The sequence below is a fragment of the Phoenix dactylifera genome, chromosome 11 (genome assembly GCF_051530095.1).
Source record: "Phoenix dactylifera cultivar Ajwa chromosome 11, Ajwa_hap1_PhDact_Kaust_v1.1, whole genome shotgun sequence".
In the NCBI taxonomy this organism is placed as follows: Eukaryota; Viridiplantae; Streptophyta; class Magnoliopsida; order Arecales; family Arecaceae; genus Phoenix; species Phoenix dactylifera.
Window position 1 is genome coordinate 6,203,430 of NC_143200.1, and position 16,823 is coordinate 6,220,252.

General features: G+C 36.8%; 1 protein-coding gene across 1 annotated transcript; it reads right to left on the minus strand.

The window, feature by feature from the left end:
• LOC103706587 (ferredoxin-3, chloroplastic-like) lies at positions 1–3,281 on the minus strand. The gene is made up of 2 exons (XM_008790736.6): positions 3,011–3,281; positions 1–686 (listed from the first exon to the last, which is right to left on the minus strand). Exons 1-2 carry the CDS (start codon positions 3,234–3,236, stop codon positions 214–216), a joined length of 699 nt encoding a protein of 232 aa, XP_008788958.3. The 5' UTR covers positions 3,237–3,281; the 3' UTR covers positions 1–213.
• Positions 3,282–16,823: the final 13,542 nt, after the last annotated feature.

A 16,823-nucleotide genomic window follows, 5' to 3' on the forward strand; every position in this document is an offset into this window, starting at 1 on the left:
TTTACTAAGGTGTTATCATATACTTGAAATACTCCACAATAACCACATTCATATCAGTTTGAGAAAAAGGTTTGATATTGGCAATGAAATTCTAAACAGCTAACAGCACTGCAACTGAGATAAAGAAATTCCAAGAACCTTTTTCAGTGACAACAGAAGCATCCGGTTGGTCCTGATACATTTCAAACATTACCCCAAGCATATTTGTAGCAATCAATAAAGCTCACTTTCCTTATGAGTGTGAATAACAGAGTCTTCCTTTGGGTAGGAGATGCATGTCAGGACATACCCCTTTTCCATTTGTGCTTCATCAAGGAAGGATCCATCGGACTGGTCGACTTTACCGGACACCAGGCGTCCGGCACAAGTGGAGCATGCCCCAGCCCTGCATGAGTAAGGCAGCTCCACTCCTGCGGTCTCAGCGGCATCCAGAATGTAAGTGTCATCTGGAGCTTCAATTTCGTGCTCCTGACCCTCTGGCCCAATGAGCTTCACCTTGTAGACAGCCATGGCAGATGCCCTGAAGCAGTTAGATACTTTCAGACTGGAAGCTTTTGAGATGCTACTTATGGAGCTCAGGGACAAAGGGCTCTTCATCAGCATGGCAGGGCCCTGGCTTCTGATGCTGCTTGTGGCCATGCAGGCAGTAGGGATGGTAACAGCTGACATTATGCCACCTGAAGATTCTGAAAAACAAAAGGGACAATAATTATCTAACCATTTCATACATGAAGTCTATCTGATAACACAGTTAATAATCTGATCTGGGATTAGTGGGATGCAACTTGTGCACAAGGACTCGATTTAGCACTAATTTTAAGGACATGCTGAATGCAACAGATGATCTTAAAAGTTCTTAGAAACAGTGTTAGATTTGAATTTCTATGTAATTCCACCAAATTCAGCATATCTCATGCATGAGTATAGAAGATATTTGAAAATGAAAGACTTTGAATAACATAATAAAGGATATAGATTGATGGACTTAACACAACATGCAATCTTAAAACATAAAAAAAATATTGTATGTCCAATTATAGCTAAGAATCTAGCAGAAAAGACTCAAGCATAAAATGAACTAGCAACTATGTTATGTTGAACACAACAATCATGGGGCTGCCAAGGGCTAAGAAATTAAAGCATTCTTGACAGGAGATTTTGAGGATAGATTATTATCTGTACATTTTTAGGAACAATAAGCTAAGACTCCACCATGTCAGGATGATTTTGACTCTGAAACCCCCAGAGTAAACAATATTCATTCCGAAATTAGCTGGAAAGATTTTCTAACTTTCCATTACATTGGAAGTAATGCTACTTGAATTGGCAAATGAGAGACAAGATCATATCATGGTAATTGCATCAACCTTGAGTCCTGATAAAAGCCAATATATGCCAAGAGACTAATATATGCCACATGAATGTCATAGAGAATCAAAATAGAGGTCAACATTTTGCTCTCATGAGATGGCATATTCACTTTCTGGAGCTTTATGAGAAAGGCAAGCATGTATCTCCTTACCCTTCACTCGAAGCTCCATTATCGGAGGGGAAAAACAGAGTATGACCCTTGATTCTAGGCCTCTGGCCAAAGGGTGGGATAAGATGCTGTTTTTAGGGCCTCACAAATAAATATCATGAATAATTGTGACAAAATTCCACAGGAAAGCTATCGATATAAAATACGTAAAGCTTATTTTAAAAAAATAGAAGGCTTACAAAACTAAAGGGACAAAAAAATTTTGTCACATGAATTGTCATACTCCAAGCTCAATCCTTAACCATTTCTACTATATAAAACATCATAAGTGTCAAACTAGAACGAACTTTGAGATATGGACAATTCAAGGGTAAAGTATTTTAGAGACTAATCTGGTCTCAACATCATCAGTGTCCTCACCATTGTACTCAAGTCCATCTAGGAATTGCAAAAAAAATTAGCATACCCTTCTCATGTCGTATCCAAGTAAGATGAAACTAATCCCTGAGTACCATAATCAAAAGTTTCATCTTCCTTTTACTACTATTACAAATAGCCTTAGCCAATGTCCAATTCAAAAAATTGTCTCAAGTCAGATACTACCACCAAACCAAAAAAAAAAAAAAAAAATGGTTCCACAATCATCTTTTTTCCCTATATTATAATCTAATTAAACTCATCAGGGCAACTAGGTTGAAAAGGAAGACCAATATAACAATCTATGACGCGACAACTCCAAATCATCAACATCATAAATTTTCGCATATGAAAATCGCAAGACTCTATGCATACATAGATATATATATACACATACATATACACATACATAGACATATATACATACATATACACATACATATATACATACATACATATACAAATACATACATATACGCATACATACATATACGCATACATACATATCCATACATACATACATACACACACACACATACATACATACATACATATACATACATACATATACATATATATATATATACATACATACATATACATATATATATACATAGATATATATATATACACACGCGCGCGCGTAGAAACACACATATGTATATATATGTATGTATGAATATGTGAATATAGGTATATGTACATATATGTACATGTACACACATACACACATACATACATCCATCCTTAGCGATGTTAGTATAATCGAACACCAAAAAAAAAATCATGAGATGGTTAGTTTAAAACTGAATTTTGAATTTCAACAGCCAATACTGCACAGCTTAAAAACACCGCCAAGATGTTAATATATTCATCAAACCAGAGTGTCCAAGCGACAAGCAAAATCACTTTTTTATATAAAAAATTGATCACAAGGAAAAAGAATAGAAATCCAAGATATTCTAGAATACCAAAACCTAAACAGTAAGGAAAAGCGGATCGAGAAAAGGAACATGAAGAATTCGACCCACGAAAAGAGGGGGAATCGATCATCTTTATCCAATAAAAAAGAAATCTAGAAGAGAAAGGATCTGGAAAGGAAGAAATCTTCACCTCGATCGGAAGATGGCGGGTGTGGGGAGAAATCTTGGGGGAGAGAGGAGGGCGGAGATTGAAGGGGGGAACAAGAGGCGACAGTGGAGCGTGCCCTAATCCCAAAGCGGCGCGGTTGGGGACGGTCGGATGGGGGCCCACGTCCTCCCCACCCCCGGCGGCTATTTATTGGACAAGATACCGGCGTGGGAATTGAGACGTTCGAGAAAGAGGAATTTGGAACCATCGAGATGGTAGCACAGTTAGAACAGTGCCCTGTTCCTGACGGAGTAATCCAAGTTCGTAACATACGGGCATCAATTTAATATAAAAATCGAATGCCCTCTGTCCGATTTATCCGTTGAAAATACTACTAATTTTCTGATACCGTGATGGTACTAGAATGACCTATTTCCATGAAGGTTAATCCATGCTGATAAAAAGGGTATGAAAATTTTTTTTAACTGCATCGAGCATCCTCTCGTGGAAGAGGGGTCCAATAAAATTGCTATGCGGATGGGGTTAATTCCCCCTCCCTCTTTTTTTTTGCTTAAGCAAAAAAAAAAAAGGGATTTGGAAAGATACCACCGAGGGCCAAATCCCCAGACCACTCACAAGATACAAAACGGTTGGCAGCTTAATTTAAACTTTTAAAAAATCCTATGTATTTATATTTAAAAAAAACACCAAAGCTTATAAAACTATAGATTTAGGTAAAAGGATTTTTTTTTTGTGTGTGTGTGTGTGTGTTTTAGATTGGATAGAAGACCTTTAATTGCATGCTACAAAAGACAGTTATAAGGCTATTTTACTAAAATTTTAAATAAAAGGATGGAGATGAATTCATTTTTAATTAATTTTTAAAAAAATATGCAAGAAGAGTATAGTCATTTTTATTTATAGATTTGATTTTTTTTAAAAAAAATTACACATCTAGTACAAATTTTTGAAACTCCTACAAAATTATCCCTTATCCTTTCCCACTAGCTCCTCCACTCACAATGTGGGTACAAGTTGCACAAATTATGAATAAAATTTGAAAAAATTGTGAATAGCTGACTTTAGAATATAGTTAGTATAATTGAAGCCTAATAAATCATATGAAAGTTTGTTATTTTATACTTTCTAGTTTATTTTTTAAAATAATTTATAGTATTATTTATTTATTATGTATGCTTATTGTTACTAAAAATTTATAATGTATTTTAAACTCAATTTTTTTTATATACAAATCCTATTTAAAACTTGTTTAAATTGTATTAAAAACTTGTGCACCAACATGACACGATAAAAAAAGAAATCAACCTTGGAAGGTCCAGAGGCACCCTTCCATAATACTTCACTGAACTATAACAGTGGTCTATGTTGTATAACATTTTACTAGAATTTGAGAATATAGTTAGTACAATAGAAAACTTACATAGAACTTGTGCAAGTTTGCCAATATATTAGCTTTATATTCTAGTTGTTTATTGTGCTCTAACAAGTTCTGATATAGATTAATTTACCTATATATTTGTTATTGATTAATTTTATAGACAAGTTAGCATGTAACGTTTGTCTTTATAATCCATCCTTTTAAATTCTATGTAAACCTTGTTCAAAACTTGTGTAAAAGGTATTGACAACTTGATGTAAAATCTCAATATGCCAACATCGAAGGCAAAGAAATCTAACTCGAGAAGAATGTCTAGAGTTTGTCCAAATTTAAAAAAATGGTATGGAAACTATAAAAAATAAAACAATACTAAATATTACAAGTGTATTTTTCTTGTAAAATACTTAAGTTTTAAAGTGATAGCATGATTTAAAAGAAGAATGTCGCAAACTTATAATGTGACACCTTGGTAAAGCCTAAGCGCAACTTACTTCTTGACAAAAATAATAGATATTTAAATCATAATTTTACTTTTTAGAAAAATAAATATAAATTAGTTATAATAAAATTTTTACAAATGTGATATTAAAAAATGGTTTCTATATGACATTTTTATTATTCATTCTTAAAATAGAATTATTTCTTTAACATTTCTTATATGCTAGTTTCAAGGTATTTTCATTCCATAGATAGTCAATAACCTAACAATTTAATGAATAACCTTTTTTTTTTTTTACTTTCTTATCATTCTGATTAATAATTACAATAATTCTATGTTAGCCTTAAAAAAATATCATCAAAATTTTTTAGTTAGCAAATAGTAGCTCAGATATATTGTGGTGGAAAATATCAACTTTGAAGGGGTCTATTATCAGGAGATCTCGATACCATTGAAACCTTAATCCAAGTTTTAGAGTATTAATTTGCATTATATAAAAATAAAATGATAAATGATGTTATCAAAATAGACTCTAACAACTATTATATTATTTCTATAACTGCAATAAATCACTATTATTTAAATATGTATTATGTATTGTTACCGCTAGATCCTGAAATACTGATTTGGATTGCCTTCATGGACCTACGAGACAACAAACAATGGATGAAGGCTTATTGAATTGGCTCCGATTTGACCCTCCAATATATAAGTTAGTATTAGGAATCTAGGTTTGGTCTGTCAGTGGCATGGTTATCACTGCATCCAGTCCACGGCTAAAGCAGAGGAAATAACAACTAGAGAAGAAAAACAAGATTTTTTATTATAATAATTAATAAATAAGGAAAATGGGAAGAAAATGAAGAAATTAAAGGAGGAGGGAGAAGAAAAAAATTGGGAGAAGAGAGGGAAGAGGAAAAAGAAGAGAGACCAGGGGGATGGCAACCAGTTGTGATGGTGGCGGAGGGATTGGTAGTGAAGGCGGTGCTCAATGGTAGCCGCCGGCGACTAGCGAAGATGGAATGACCAAGAAGAGCATCTCGGTTTGGCCCAATATAGAGGAGTAGGATTGGGTTTAGAACTACCTAAAGATGATGAGAAGAGGGAGAGGGAGGCCAGGGTGGCATGGGTCACAGACATAGTGGCTACGGCTCGTCCTGTGCAATGGTGCTTCGAGCGCGTGCATAGAAAATAGGGCATGGGAGAAGAAAAAAGGATAGCGTCCCTAGCCACGATGGTTGCAACTTCTCTAACTAAAAGGGCCATAGATAGATAGATAGATAGATAGAGAGAGAGAGAGAGAGCTTATAGACGAGTGTCATGGTGGTGGATCTCGGCCAACAGTGATGCATTCCGATAAGACAATATATCTCAGAACAAGGGAGGCCGAGCAACCAGAATCTGAAGAGAGGAAGGAGGGGGGTTGGTCAGTGGCGGTCGACTATGGTGGCACGACAGCTGTCAGAGATGAGAAAAGAAAATGAAGATCAGTGGTGGTTCATCCGGATGGAAAGAAGGGATTAAATAGAGCGATCGAGAAAAGGGAGGGTGGAAGATAAAGTCGGCGGTTCCAAGGATTGTGTCGGCCTTTCGACGATTAGGGGTGGCTCAAACGACTGTCAGCCATTCATATCGGCCATGCCTTGCACCAGAGGTGGATGCTCGAACAGGGGTCGTGATTTTTCTATTCCGATCATCTTTTTTTTCTTTAAAGTTTAGATTGAAATCGGTTGGGCCTGCCAACTTCAGTCCAATATGGGCCTAATTTGGGCCGGTTATCACATGCCCTTCACTATGCCTACCGGAATCACAACTAAAACACTTACCGGAGAAAAGGTATGAAGCCCCAAGTCCTTTTCAATATTCTTTTCCTAATTTTTTCCTTATTTGTTGAGTGATTTCCGGCCAGACTCCATCAAGATATCGTCCAAAAAAACAACATGGAACCACTCCCCTATTTTCTACTTGTCTTCCTTCATTTCTCTCCTTCCGTCCATCATTGTCGTCGCTACTTGCAACTGGAGCCCTATGATGATGCTCCGTGATCGGACACCAAGGTTCAATCGCCGGCAAGCATGTTAGAAGCATTGTTTCCCGAGCTATGAACCCAAGTTTCATCAACCTCTTTTCTTTTTGGTTTCTCTGCTACCAACCACCTGTTGTTGATGGTTGTCACCATTCATAGTGGCCCTCTATCGTCGACCCTCTAGATATTGCCCATCACCACCATGGCCACCCGTTCATAGTCCTTCTTCCTCCTCTTCTTAATCTTTCTCTCTTTTGTTTTATCCCTCTTTCTCTATGATTTTCATTTAAAAAATATGATTTGGCCCTCTTTGTTCAATCTTCCGCTATCAGTCGCTGGCATGATTTCGTTATCTATGGTGGTCGTCGATCCTTGCCTCCGGCCACTATTGCTCCGACACCTAAAATGCTCTCTCTATAGCCTATTTCTCTTTTTTGTTTTATCTTTCTCTCTCGTCTCTCTTCCTTTCTCTCTTAGATGGCAGGTGACCCTAGAGGGTCCCTCTCTTGCAACTCGCATTGTTCTCAATAAAGGGGCCCTGACTTATGGTTATCGGATAGTGTACCAGCCCCCACATTGGCCTATATTAGATCCTATTAGAATTGGTCATCCTCGATTGCACTAATCAACCTGTATCCCACCTTGACCCCACATTACCCGGATTGAACGGTTCGGGTCATCGGGCTCTGCCACTTGACTAGCCTATCCTTGTTCTATCTTGATTCAAGTATGAAGTCACACCTTAGTCGTACCCCTAGTTGGGTTATTCTACTCACCTAACCTATTTTAATTCTTCAAGAGTTCTTATTTGTTGGGTTTTGAAGACATTGACTATAAAATTAATTAAATTTCGATGACCTTGAATGGGTGTATTTGACATGCTTGATTGAAGTGGAAATTCGAAGCAATAAAAGGTAAGTAACTTAACACTTCAAAGTGTGTTTTCTAAATAATTTTGAAAAATTATAGTTATATTGCTTAATAACATAGTTTTTATAGTTTCCTTCATTTATTTGATTAAATGGTCAAGCATGTTACGTTTTACCTTTGATATGAGAATAAAATATATATTTTGATATTCTTATAAATAAGTTAATTCGGATATATGATCTGTTTTGAGCAATGATTTTGGCAAATTGGACCGGTAACTTGTAATAATGCTTTTATATATATTCAGCATACTTATGATCTATTCTAATCCTGCTAATAGGAATTATATCCTTTATCGATTTGTAATTTGAGAAACTAATTTCGACACTGTGTAATCGGTTATTGGAATAGTGGTATTTGGGTCCATTATCTGCTATTTGTGATCCATTATCGGGCCTATGCCACTAGGTTATATGGTCATAACCAATATTTTAGATTTAAAAAGAAAAAGATATATTATTTCTAAAATTTGATGAGGAAGAAATTTTGCCAAGTTAATAATATGTTATATTTGCATTTGATTTGCTATCTGTTGGCATGCTTTGGCTCCACCCTGAAGTATTTTGTTACTTACTGGGCTAGTGTAGCTTATTATTTTTTTCTATATTCCAAATCCTGAATCATAAATTACTCGAGAGATGAGGGGATGCACTAGATCTTCCGAAAATATTGGTGATTATTTGAGCTTCTTAATTTTGTTTTATATATTTTTTTAATTTTTTATTTAGTTTAAATGATAGTAAGTGCTCGTAATAATATGACTCTTATTACTTTGAGATATTTGTTTATAACAATGATTTAATTCGATCTTTAGTACATTAATTTTGAAGAGTGAGATTATTTTGATATTGATTTAAAAGTTTTACAAAATAATTAAGTAGCCTATGGTTTGTCTTGCGGGCATGTAGCGTCTGTTATGCTCTGAGTTTCAGATGTGACACCACGATTAGATAGGAATTTAGAAAACACTTTAGGGCGCTCAATTAAGTGCACACAAAAGGTTCCTAGGTTCAGTCATGATAGCTTGGCAACTTGATTTCATATAAATTCCTGCAGGTTACACCAATCCCCTCGAGGCATGCAGTACAACTTTTCATGCCCACAAACTGGGCACCGGCAAGCATCACTCGATAAGCTGATGCATCCATACTAGTAACAAAACAAACATCTGAAACATTCGGCTTTATCCATATTGTGCAAAAATAGTTTCGTGCAGAAAGCAATTCTACCACATGCACAAGAGACAATTACTGTTTACACTCAAAATTTTAATAAAAGAAGAGTAGCCATCCTCTCACATTTCAAAAAATAGAAGATCATACACTTGCACTGTAAGATGGTATAGGTTTTACAAGTACATCAACAGGACAAAATTCCCCCTAAATCACATAAAATGTCAGGTTATGAAAGGAACTTTGTATCAGCGTCGCGACATAATGTCATGATGCAAGGAACTTTGTATCCACAATCTAGAGAAAAAATTACAAAAGGAATCACCAAAACACAGGCTTCCTGGTACTGGATTGAACCTCCAATTGTGTAGCTCCCTTAAAGGGACAAAAAATTCGGTCCCAAAAGCACATCTGCAGGATCACAAAAGCCATTTAACTCAGTTAAAGACTTCACATCATTCATTTTCAATTTTATGATAGATTAAAGTAAAATTATAAAGTATATAATACAACATACAGCAAAACATTCAATTCTAATGGCTTCAAGAAAGGTTCATGAAAGTATTCAAAGAGGTAAAACCGTCTAGTTACATATGATCCAATACAATTTAACAAGCCAGTGAGCAAGAATGAAAAAGTGATTGCACCAGAGTCATTTAAGCTTGCATGTCCTCTCCAACTAACCAAAAGATATTTTGATACATAAGGGTGCCTCCTAATGTGGTGCCGTGCTCAGCAGAATTTATCCATGACTGTGACTCTATGTCAAGTAAGGAGGAGATCTTGGATGACCATATAAGATTACAACTGGTTTTAGGGTGACAATTGGATCCTATGTTGTATAGAGACATTTTCAGTAGCTTTTTCAACAAAAATGAATGATTGTGACTAGCAAACTAAGTTGGAAGCCATTCACATTGCATGGTCTCCAAGGTAATCGGGTGTCATTACCAGGAAGGACAGCCTGTCGGCGGTAGTCATATTAGTTGAGACAAGAATTCGTATGTAGCCAAGCATTTCAAGAATAAATAACAGTTGACATATGACCATGTTATAAAGCACAAGCTACAATGTGTTATATTCAATTAGGACTCATGAACAGGGAACCACAGACTATACCTGATCTAAACCATCAAAAATATATACTCCTGCAATTGAATTGTGAAATACTTGCAGTTGTCTAAACAGTAAGAAGTAGAAATCTTTGACCTAAAACCCGGACTAATCATGCTCTTTATCACTCTTACTCACTGCTATTAGATTGTGACATCCTTGCAGTTTTGTCAACAGTAAGGAGTAGAAATATTTGACCCAAAACCTGAACTAGCCTTGCTGGGTATAGGGCAAGCACCAGAGGACCTGTTGGGTATTGGTCTACAGTCGCCGGACAAGGATGGTTCAGCCAGTTTTATTGTGGTTAGAGTGATTTTGTTTCATTTTGCTGGCCTTTGGGCTTACTTAAGTGTATTTATCTTCGTGGACCCTTTGTGGGATTGTTTTCTTTGTAGAGGGATCCTTGCATTTTGGGTTTTGTATACATGTTGGACCATACGTTTGCATGGGGTATGCTATGAATGAAGAATTGGTTCTCTTTCTTTAGCCCTGGTGTGAAGCCAAGAGCAAAAGCTAGGCATGAAGCCTAGTTCCCTTCCTCCCCCTCCTTTTCTTTTTTCCTTCTTCTCCCCCTCCCTCTTCCTTGCTGTCCAGCATCAATTTTACTGTCAACATGCTACTTTTGCTGCTCAAATGGTAAATACGTTTCAGGAGGAAAGTGGAGGAAATTGATAGGTGTTTAAGGGTGTAGATTTTGTAATCATTGAAATGATGTTTTAAAATAAGATCAGCATGGTGAGGCATAACGAGAATGCATGTTATGTGATGATTATTTTTCCCCAGCCAATTTATTGGATGATTTAACCATCAACTATAGATACCACTAGTTGAGAACACATGTGACATGTATGCGACAATCACTAGTGGGGCCCAACATTTGTATATATTTCCTGAAGAGCTAATATAATCATCTTAAGATGCCTCTGCAGACTCGATTCTTTCCAGAAATGTCCCTAAAAATTCAATTCATAATCCTTCTCATTAAATTCCCATCATGGTTGGAAGTACCAGACAATGCCGAGTCATATTGGTCATGAACCAATATTCGGTACAGCCTCATATTGAGTGTGGATAGCAAGAACTGAACCACACCCAGACTGTACAAGTTGGGTACCGGTACAGGCACCGAAATCCGTAGTGCAAACCTTGCTCCCCATTCTTCTAACTTTTGAAAAGTATCTCAGCCCTTAGTTCTCTCCAAAATGAGCATCAACCATCCTCTACCCCATGCTTGAAACAATTGTGCTCTGGTTGTTCTCGATGAGTATCCCTCCTAATTATTTTTATAAATCTGATATTGCCACCACATTGTTTAAAGCTTTGCAGCAATCCTTCTCTGTGCCTCCACCCTTATTATTGGGGCATCAATTCAGGTCACTTCAAAGCCTACTCTAACCTGCATGCCTGTACTGTCCAGATTCCACACCAGAATGGTTCGATACACCCCAAACGGGCCAGTTTTGGGCAGTATGGTGAGTAATGGATAGGATAAAGTAAAGGCTTCATGATTCCAATTCAGGATCCCAGTTCAGAATTTAGAACTATGGTTTACTGTAATAAGGTTAAGACTTAAGATTGGAAAGGGAGTTAGCGGGTTGTGCATAATTTTAGCATGAACTCAGAAATTAATCATGAAAGATCTGATCAGTCTTTTCGACAGAAGGGATAGTAGAAAGAAGAAGATAGATGGGGAAAAAGGGATATAGATGCCGAAAGCCAGCAAGAATTGGTGCACATTTTAATACTAGTACTCAAACCTCTAAACATAACCCCTTGGCATGTGATTGATTACCCAGTAACAAGGGTCAGTTGCTTGCCCCCAACTGTTGTCATTATGCTCACTGAAAAATCTCAGCTTCAAATATGTAAGCAAAATAGAAAGAAAAGGAAAAAAGAAAACATTATGGATGCACGGTATGGCCTTAAATTCCCTCATTCATGATATTTTAAAATGTTAGTAATACTCGCTAGCACATACAGAAACAACAAATAGCAGATCTGCCCTTAAATGACCTTACAAGCTTCAAATTAGCCCCTATTATCTTCAAATGCAGTGGGACTATTACCTAGGTCTTCCTTGGATCCTGTTGGGAGCATGAACAAGAGCTAAAGGGGAGATGAATTAAATGATTAGACATCATGCTGTGATGCTGTCCATTGTAACCCAACAAATAAAACATAATTTATCAAATAAGATGTAGCAAGTCAATGGAAAGTATCAACTTGGGATGTTTCTTGTGCACCCTCAGTCTCTTGTAATGTATATTTCGATCAATATTGCACTAGTCACATCTAAAAGTTTGCTTGATAGTAAATATTTCTGTTAATCAAACAAAAAAGAGAACTAGTAAAGGAATATAGCCCTTGTTTCCTGCTATCTATGAATTCTAGCTGTTCATATACACCATACAGTCTTCAATAAACTACTTGGATATTACCCAAAGCATACAAAATCATAACCAGGACAGGGAAAATCAATTATGACGTAATATCTGCTGTTGGTCACTAATCTGACTTCATGAAATTACCTACCTTCTATGGGGAATAAATAGTTTTCCAACTTTAAACATTATTTTCCTAGCTTGAGCATTTAACATAAAGCTATCATATACAGACCACAATACAAAACCTCTAATATAACTCCACATGTAATAATTTGCAGAACACATTCACCCTATAAAATGTAGGGGAATAAAAGAAAATCTGTATTTACCTGTTTGTTTGGTTCATAGGAATAAGTTCCAACAACTGAAAGGCGACCTAAGACTGTACGACAACCTCTAGTTCATTGTCCTGGCCTATCATCCAAACTCTATCACCACAGCCACCACTACCAACTAGAAGAAAAGGAATAAAGAACTGAAACTTCCACCATTCCCTTCATTTGCATATTTTGCGTCATCTTAACTTACCTGTCCAGGAGGTTTTTTACCTTTTGTGTAATAAAATCTGATGAAATATTAAAATTCATATAATAAAATTTAGCTAAGAAAGAATCCTAAGAAAATCAAAGATAATATAGCTTTGGTCTTTATCAAGTTATGCAATTATTCCGAGTAATTTAACAATTTAGTTCTGTAAACTAAATAAATTCTTCTTAGCCATATTTTGCACTCTTATGCTTCTTATATGTTACAACATATCAAATGACTCTTAACTTAAACATGTAGAACCACCACAGCATTTAGAACAAGAAATTGATAAAATTTTGTCATTTGCCAATTCCAATACTCATTTGTTTCTCCCATGAAATGTTTTCCCACATATGCACCAAACTATTACTGGATTCCAAATTCTAATGCTACAAAAATGATACACTAATTTGCATTTCTCCAGAATTCCAGAGTCCATATGATCCAACAATAAAAAGACCATGTTCCATGTCAAAAGGTTTTTCTTGTGAGTGTGCATGTTATAACATTTAGAAGTCAAAAGAGAAGAACAAACCAATTAATAGAAGGACATAGAAATGCATATTGAATCAAAAATTTGAAGTCCCCAATGTGTCATTGAGAAGATAACCTAAACCCCTCTTCAGACAATCTAGTGCAATAGTTTACAGATGAATGAATTAAATTGCGTTCCTAGCAAATTCCGTTTCGCAAAGGCAGTTAATTTTCATTACCCAGAACTAGGATGGAACAGCAAAAATCACTAAAAGGCAAGCCTTCCCAAATCCAAAGCCACAAAATCCAAATCCAAAAAAAAAAAACAAAATCAAGACATTTCTTCAAATTTAAACCCCAGAGAAAGGGCAAAAGTACAGAACAACTGCGACCTATGAGAATTTTAAATTTACGTCCGAATAAATCAATATTGAGCGAAAAAAAAACAAATCTTTTTTCCGATTCTAGGCGTCCAGAATCAAAATAAGAGGCCAGAATCGAACACATACGGTCGCAGCGGCAAGGGATCCCTCCGATCAATGCCCCCCTCCATGGGAGCAGCAGCCACTGGGGCCGGCCCCGTCCTTCCCGGCGGGACCACCGCCGCTGCCGCCGTCGTCATCGTCGCTACCGTCCTCGTCGAAAGGCTTCTGTTTGTCGAAGATGCAGCACTTCTTGGATCTCTTCCGGTTGAGGAACTCATTGTCCACGGTCCCCTCCTTCCACGTTACCTTCTTCTTAGGCCGCCGGAGTTGGAGAACCACGGTCTCGGGCTGTTGCTGCCGCTGCTGAGAAGAAGACGAGGAGGAGGAAGTCTCTTCTAGGGTTAGGATTTGGGTTCGGGTGGTCGGAGCGGAAGTCCGAGCGGCGGACCTCGCCATCGTTCTCTCTGGAAATTGGAACGGGAATCACCGAGGAACGAAGATATGGTCAACAAATCTAAATGGCGAGGATGGCGAGAAGGGAAATGGCTTTTGGCACCCACCGAAAAGATTTAGAAGAAAAGGCCAGGGATAGATAAATCTTAAATTCTTAATCCCCGGTCGGCCCGATTTAAGCCGAAATCTTAATCCCCCTTTTTCTCCAAGCCCAGGCTAGGGATAGGCAAAACAAGGAACCCAAACAGAAAATTCGTGCCGGAGCTTAGAACCGAGCCAAATTTATGGATAGAAAAGATATGAGTAAAATCGGCCGGAATGCCCAACACACGGTCATTTCTATCCGTATCAAATATTCTCCTAGCGGGGTGGGAGCCCAGTGGAGTCTACTACACAGAGGTGGGCTTGTCCCTTCCTCCTCCCTTTTTCTTTATTTTACAAAAAAAAAAGAAAAGGCCAGGGATAGACAAATCTTAAATTCTTAATCCCCGGTCGGACCGATTTAAGCCCAAATCTTAATCCCCCTTTTCCTTCGAGAAGCCAGAAGCTCGGAACCAAGGCCAGTGATAGGCAAAACAAGGTAAAAGTTATCGTGGTGGTTTAGCTTATACCGGGTTTAGTGAATGTTTAAAAATTAAGTTTATTATATTAACTAAATTATAATAGTATATTATATTATACTATTAATTTTTGAGTAATATTTATATGTTATAATATACTATAAAAAATATGAGATGGAATATAAAATAGGCCATGGATGATACAATAATATTATAATTTGTTGTAACAAAGATGAAATTTTTATATTGTTAACTATAATTAAAATAATAATACAAAATTATAATATGAACTTTTGATCATGCTTCTAAAAGGTTTTTTTTTTGGAGCAGATGCCAAGCATGAAACCGTTCCCTTGCATTTATGTTTTATTAACATTATAAAAAAAGGTAGGAATGGCATTTTTTGTTTAACTTTTTTGGAAAAAAATTTGATTAAATTTGGTATTTTTGAAATGAGGCTCGGACAATGCCTTGATATATCTCAAGTGCATAAACCTTCGAAATTAATTGGGCTTATCTAATGTCAAATTTGGACTATTTGTTTATCAAGATGTTAAGCAATTAGACATTTCTACATCTATATCACCGGATTTTTCAAATAATCTTGACCTGGGAAATTATGATCTAGTTTGATTCATTGTAACTTAATTGGTACTAATTTCAAACCTAACCAAACTGAAGCCTGTTTCAAGCAGCTTGTAATACTTATCAAGATAAAATCAACTCAATCCTTGTGAAGATCCAATAAAGCTTGAGCTAAGCCTAGTTTAGTTTTAGTTCTAACTTCAGTCAAGCTCACTTCATGCTTGATTCAAGCTTGGTTCAATACTTAATCATATACAAAGTGAATTAAAAGTTAGCTATTGAATTAGATCCAATGGTTGATTATATGCTAACATATATTACACATATTTTGCCAATTTTTAAATCTTGTCAAGCCAAGCTTGATTGAGTTAGATTCTGTTCAAACTTGGTCCAAAGTTGACCTCTAATCTATAAACCATGTTCAAACTTGATTGAATTGCATTTGAATTGGGCTAGCTTTGAGCTTATTGGGAGCCAACCTCGAGCTTTTTAGATTAACTAGCTTCCCCACCGGCATCTTTTAACATTTTATGCATGGGTAGTCCCTCCAATCATGGCACGAATGCATCTTCAAGGCTAGCCTACTCCTATAATTTGCATATGTTGCAGCGATTAAGCAAGAACAAACATGTTTCGATGATAATTTACCATGCATGAAGTGTTGAATTAAATTAAATATTTTAAATTTTTTTGAAAACCAAGCACATTGGATCATGACCAACCAAGCGCAATCCAAGAGGCCACGCATCAGCCAGAACAAGCGCATGCCAAACAAAGCAAGCTGCGGCCAGCCAAACCATGGACTTGGTCAATGGCTAAGTGTCAAGCATCCGCGCGCAAGCAAGAGAGCAAACATATAAACATGCCGCATGATTAAAGAAGCACAAAAAGACATGTCGTCAATCCGCGAGAGGAGATTATACTTTTTTTGGCCTACGTCTGCTTTGACTTGGTCAATGGCCAAGTGTCAAGCATCCGCGTGCAAGCAAGGGAGTAAATATGAAAATAGGCCGCAAGAATCAAAGAAGCACAAGAAGACATGTCATCAATCTGCCGGAGGAGATTCTGCTTCTTTTGGCCCGCGTCTACTTTGACTTGGTCAACGCCTGTTATTTTTTTTGGGTGGCTCACGAGCTTATTTAAAGGGCCTAGGGATCATTTCAAACACAAGAAAAATTTCTCTTCTCACTCTTGTTCTTACTCACTTCTCCTCATAATTTCAATTATTTTTATGAGTTTATTTTGAGCTATTTACGAGCGTGAACGTGCTTTTCTTTCTTATCTGAATGCGCACTGATGGAGAAGACGTGGTTCTGTACTGGATCGTCGTATCTCTAGGAGATCTGTGCCAGCGGATCCGTGCATGG

What these genes read in the sequence shown, in the direction of transcription:
- LOC103706587 (XM_008790736.6), bottom strand. Translation starts at nt 3,236, where the DNA reads ATGGTTCCAAATTCCTCTTTCTCGAACGTCTCAATTCCCACGCCGGTA. An exon ending in CCCGCCATCTTCCGATCGAG is followed by an intron (nt 687 to 3,010) that starts GTGAAGATTTCT and finishes TTTGTTTTTCAG; the next exon opens with AATCTTCAGGTGGCATAATG.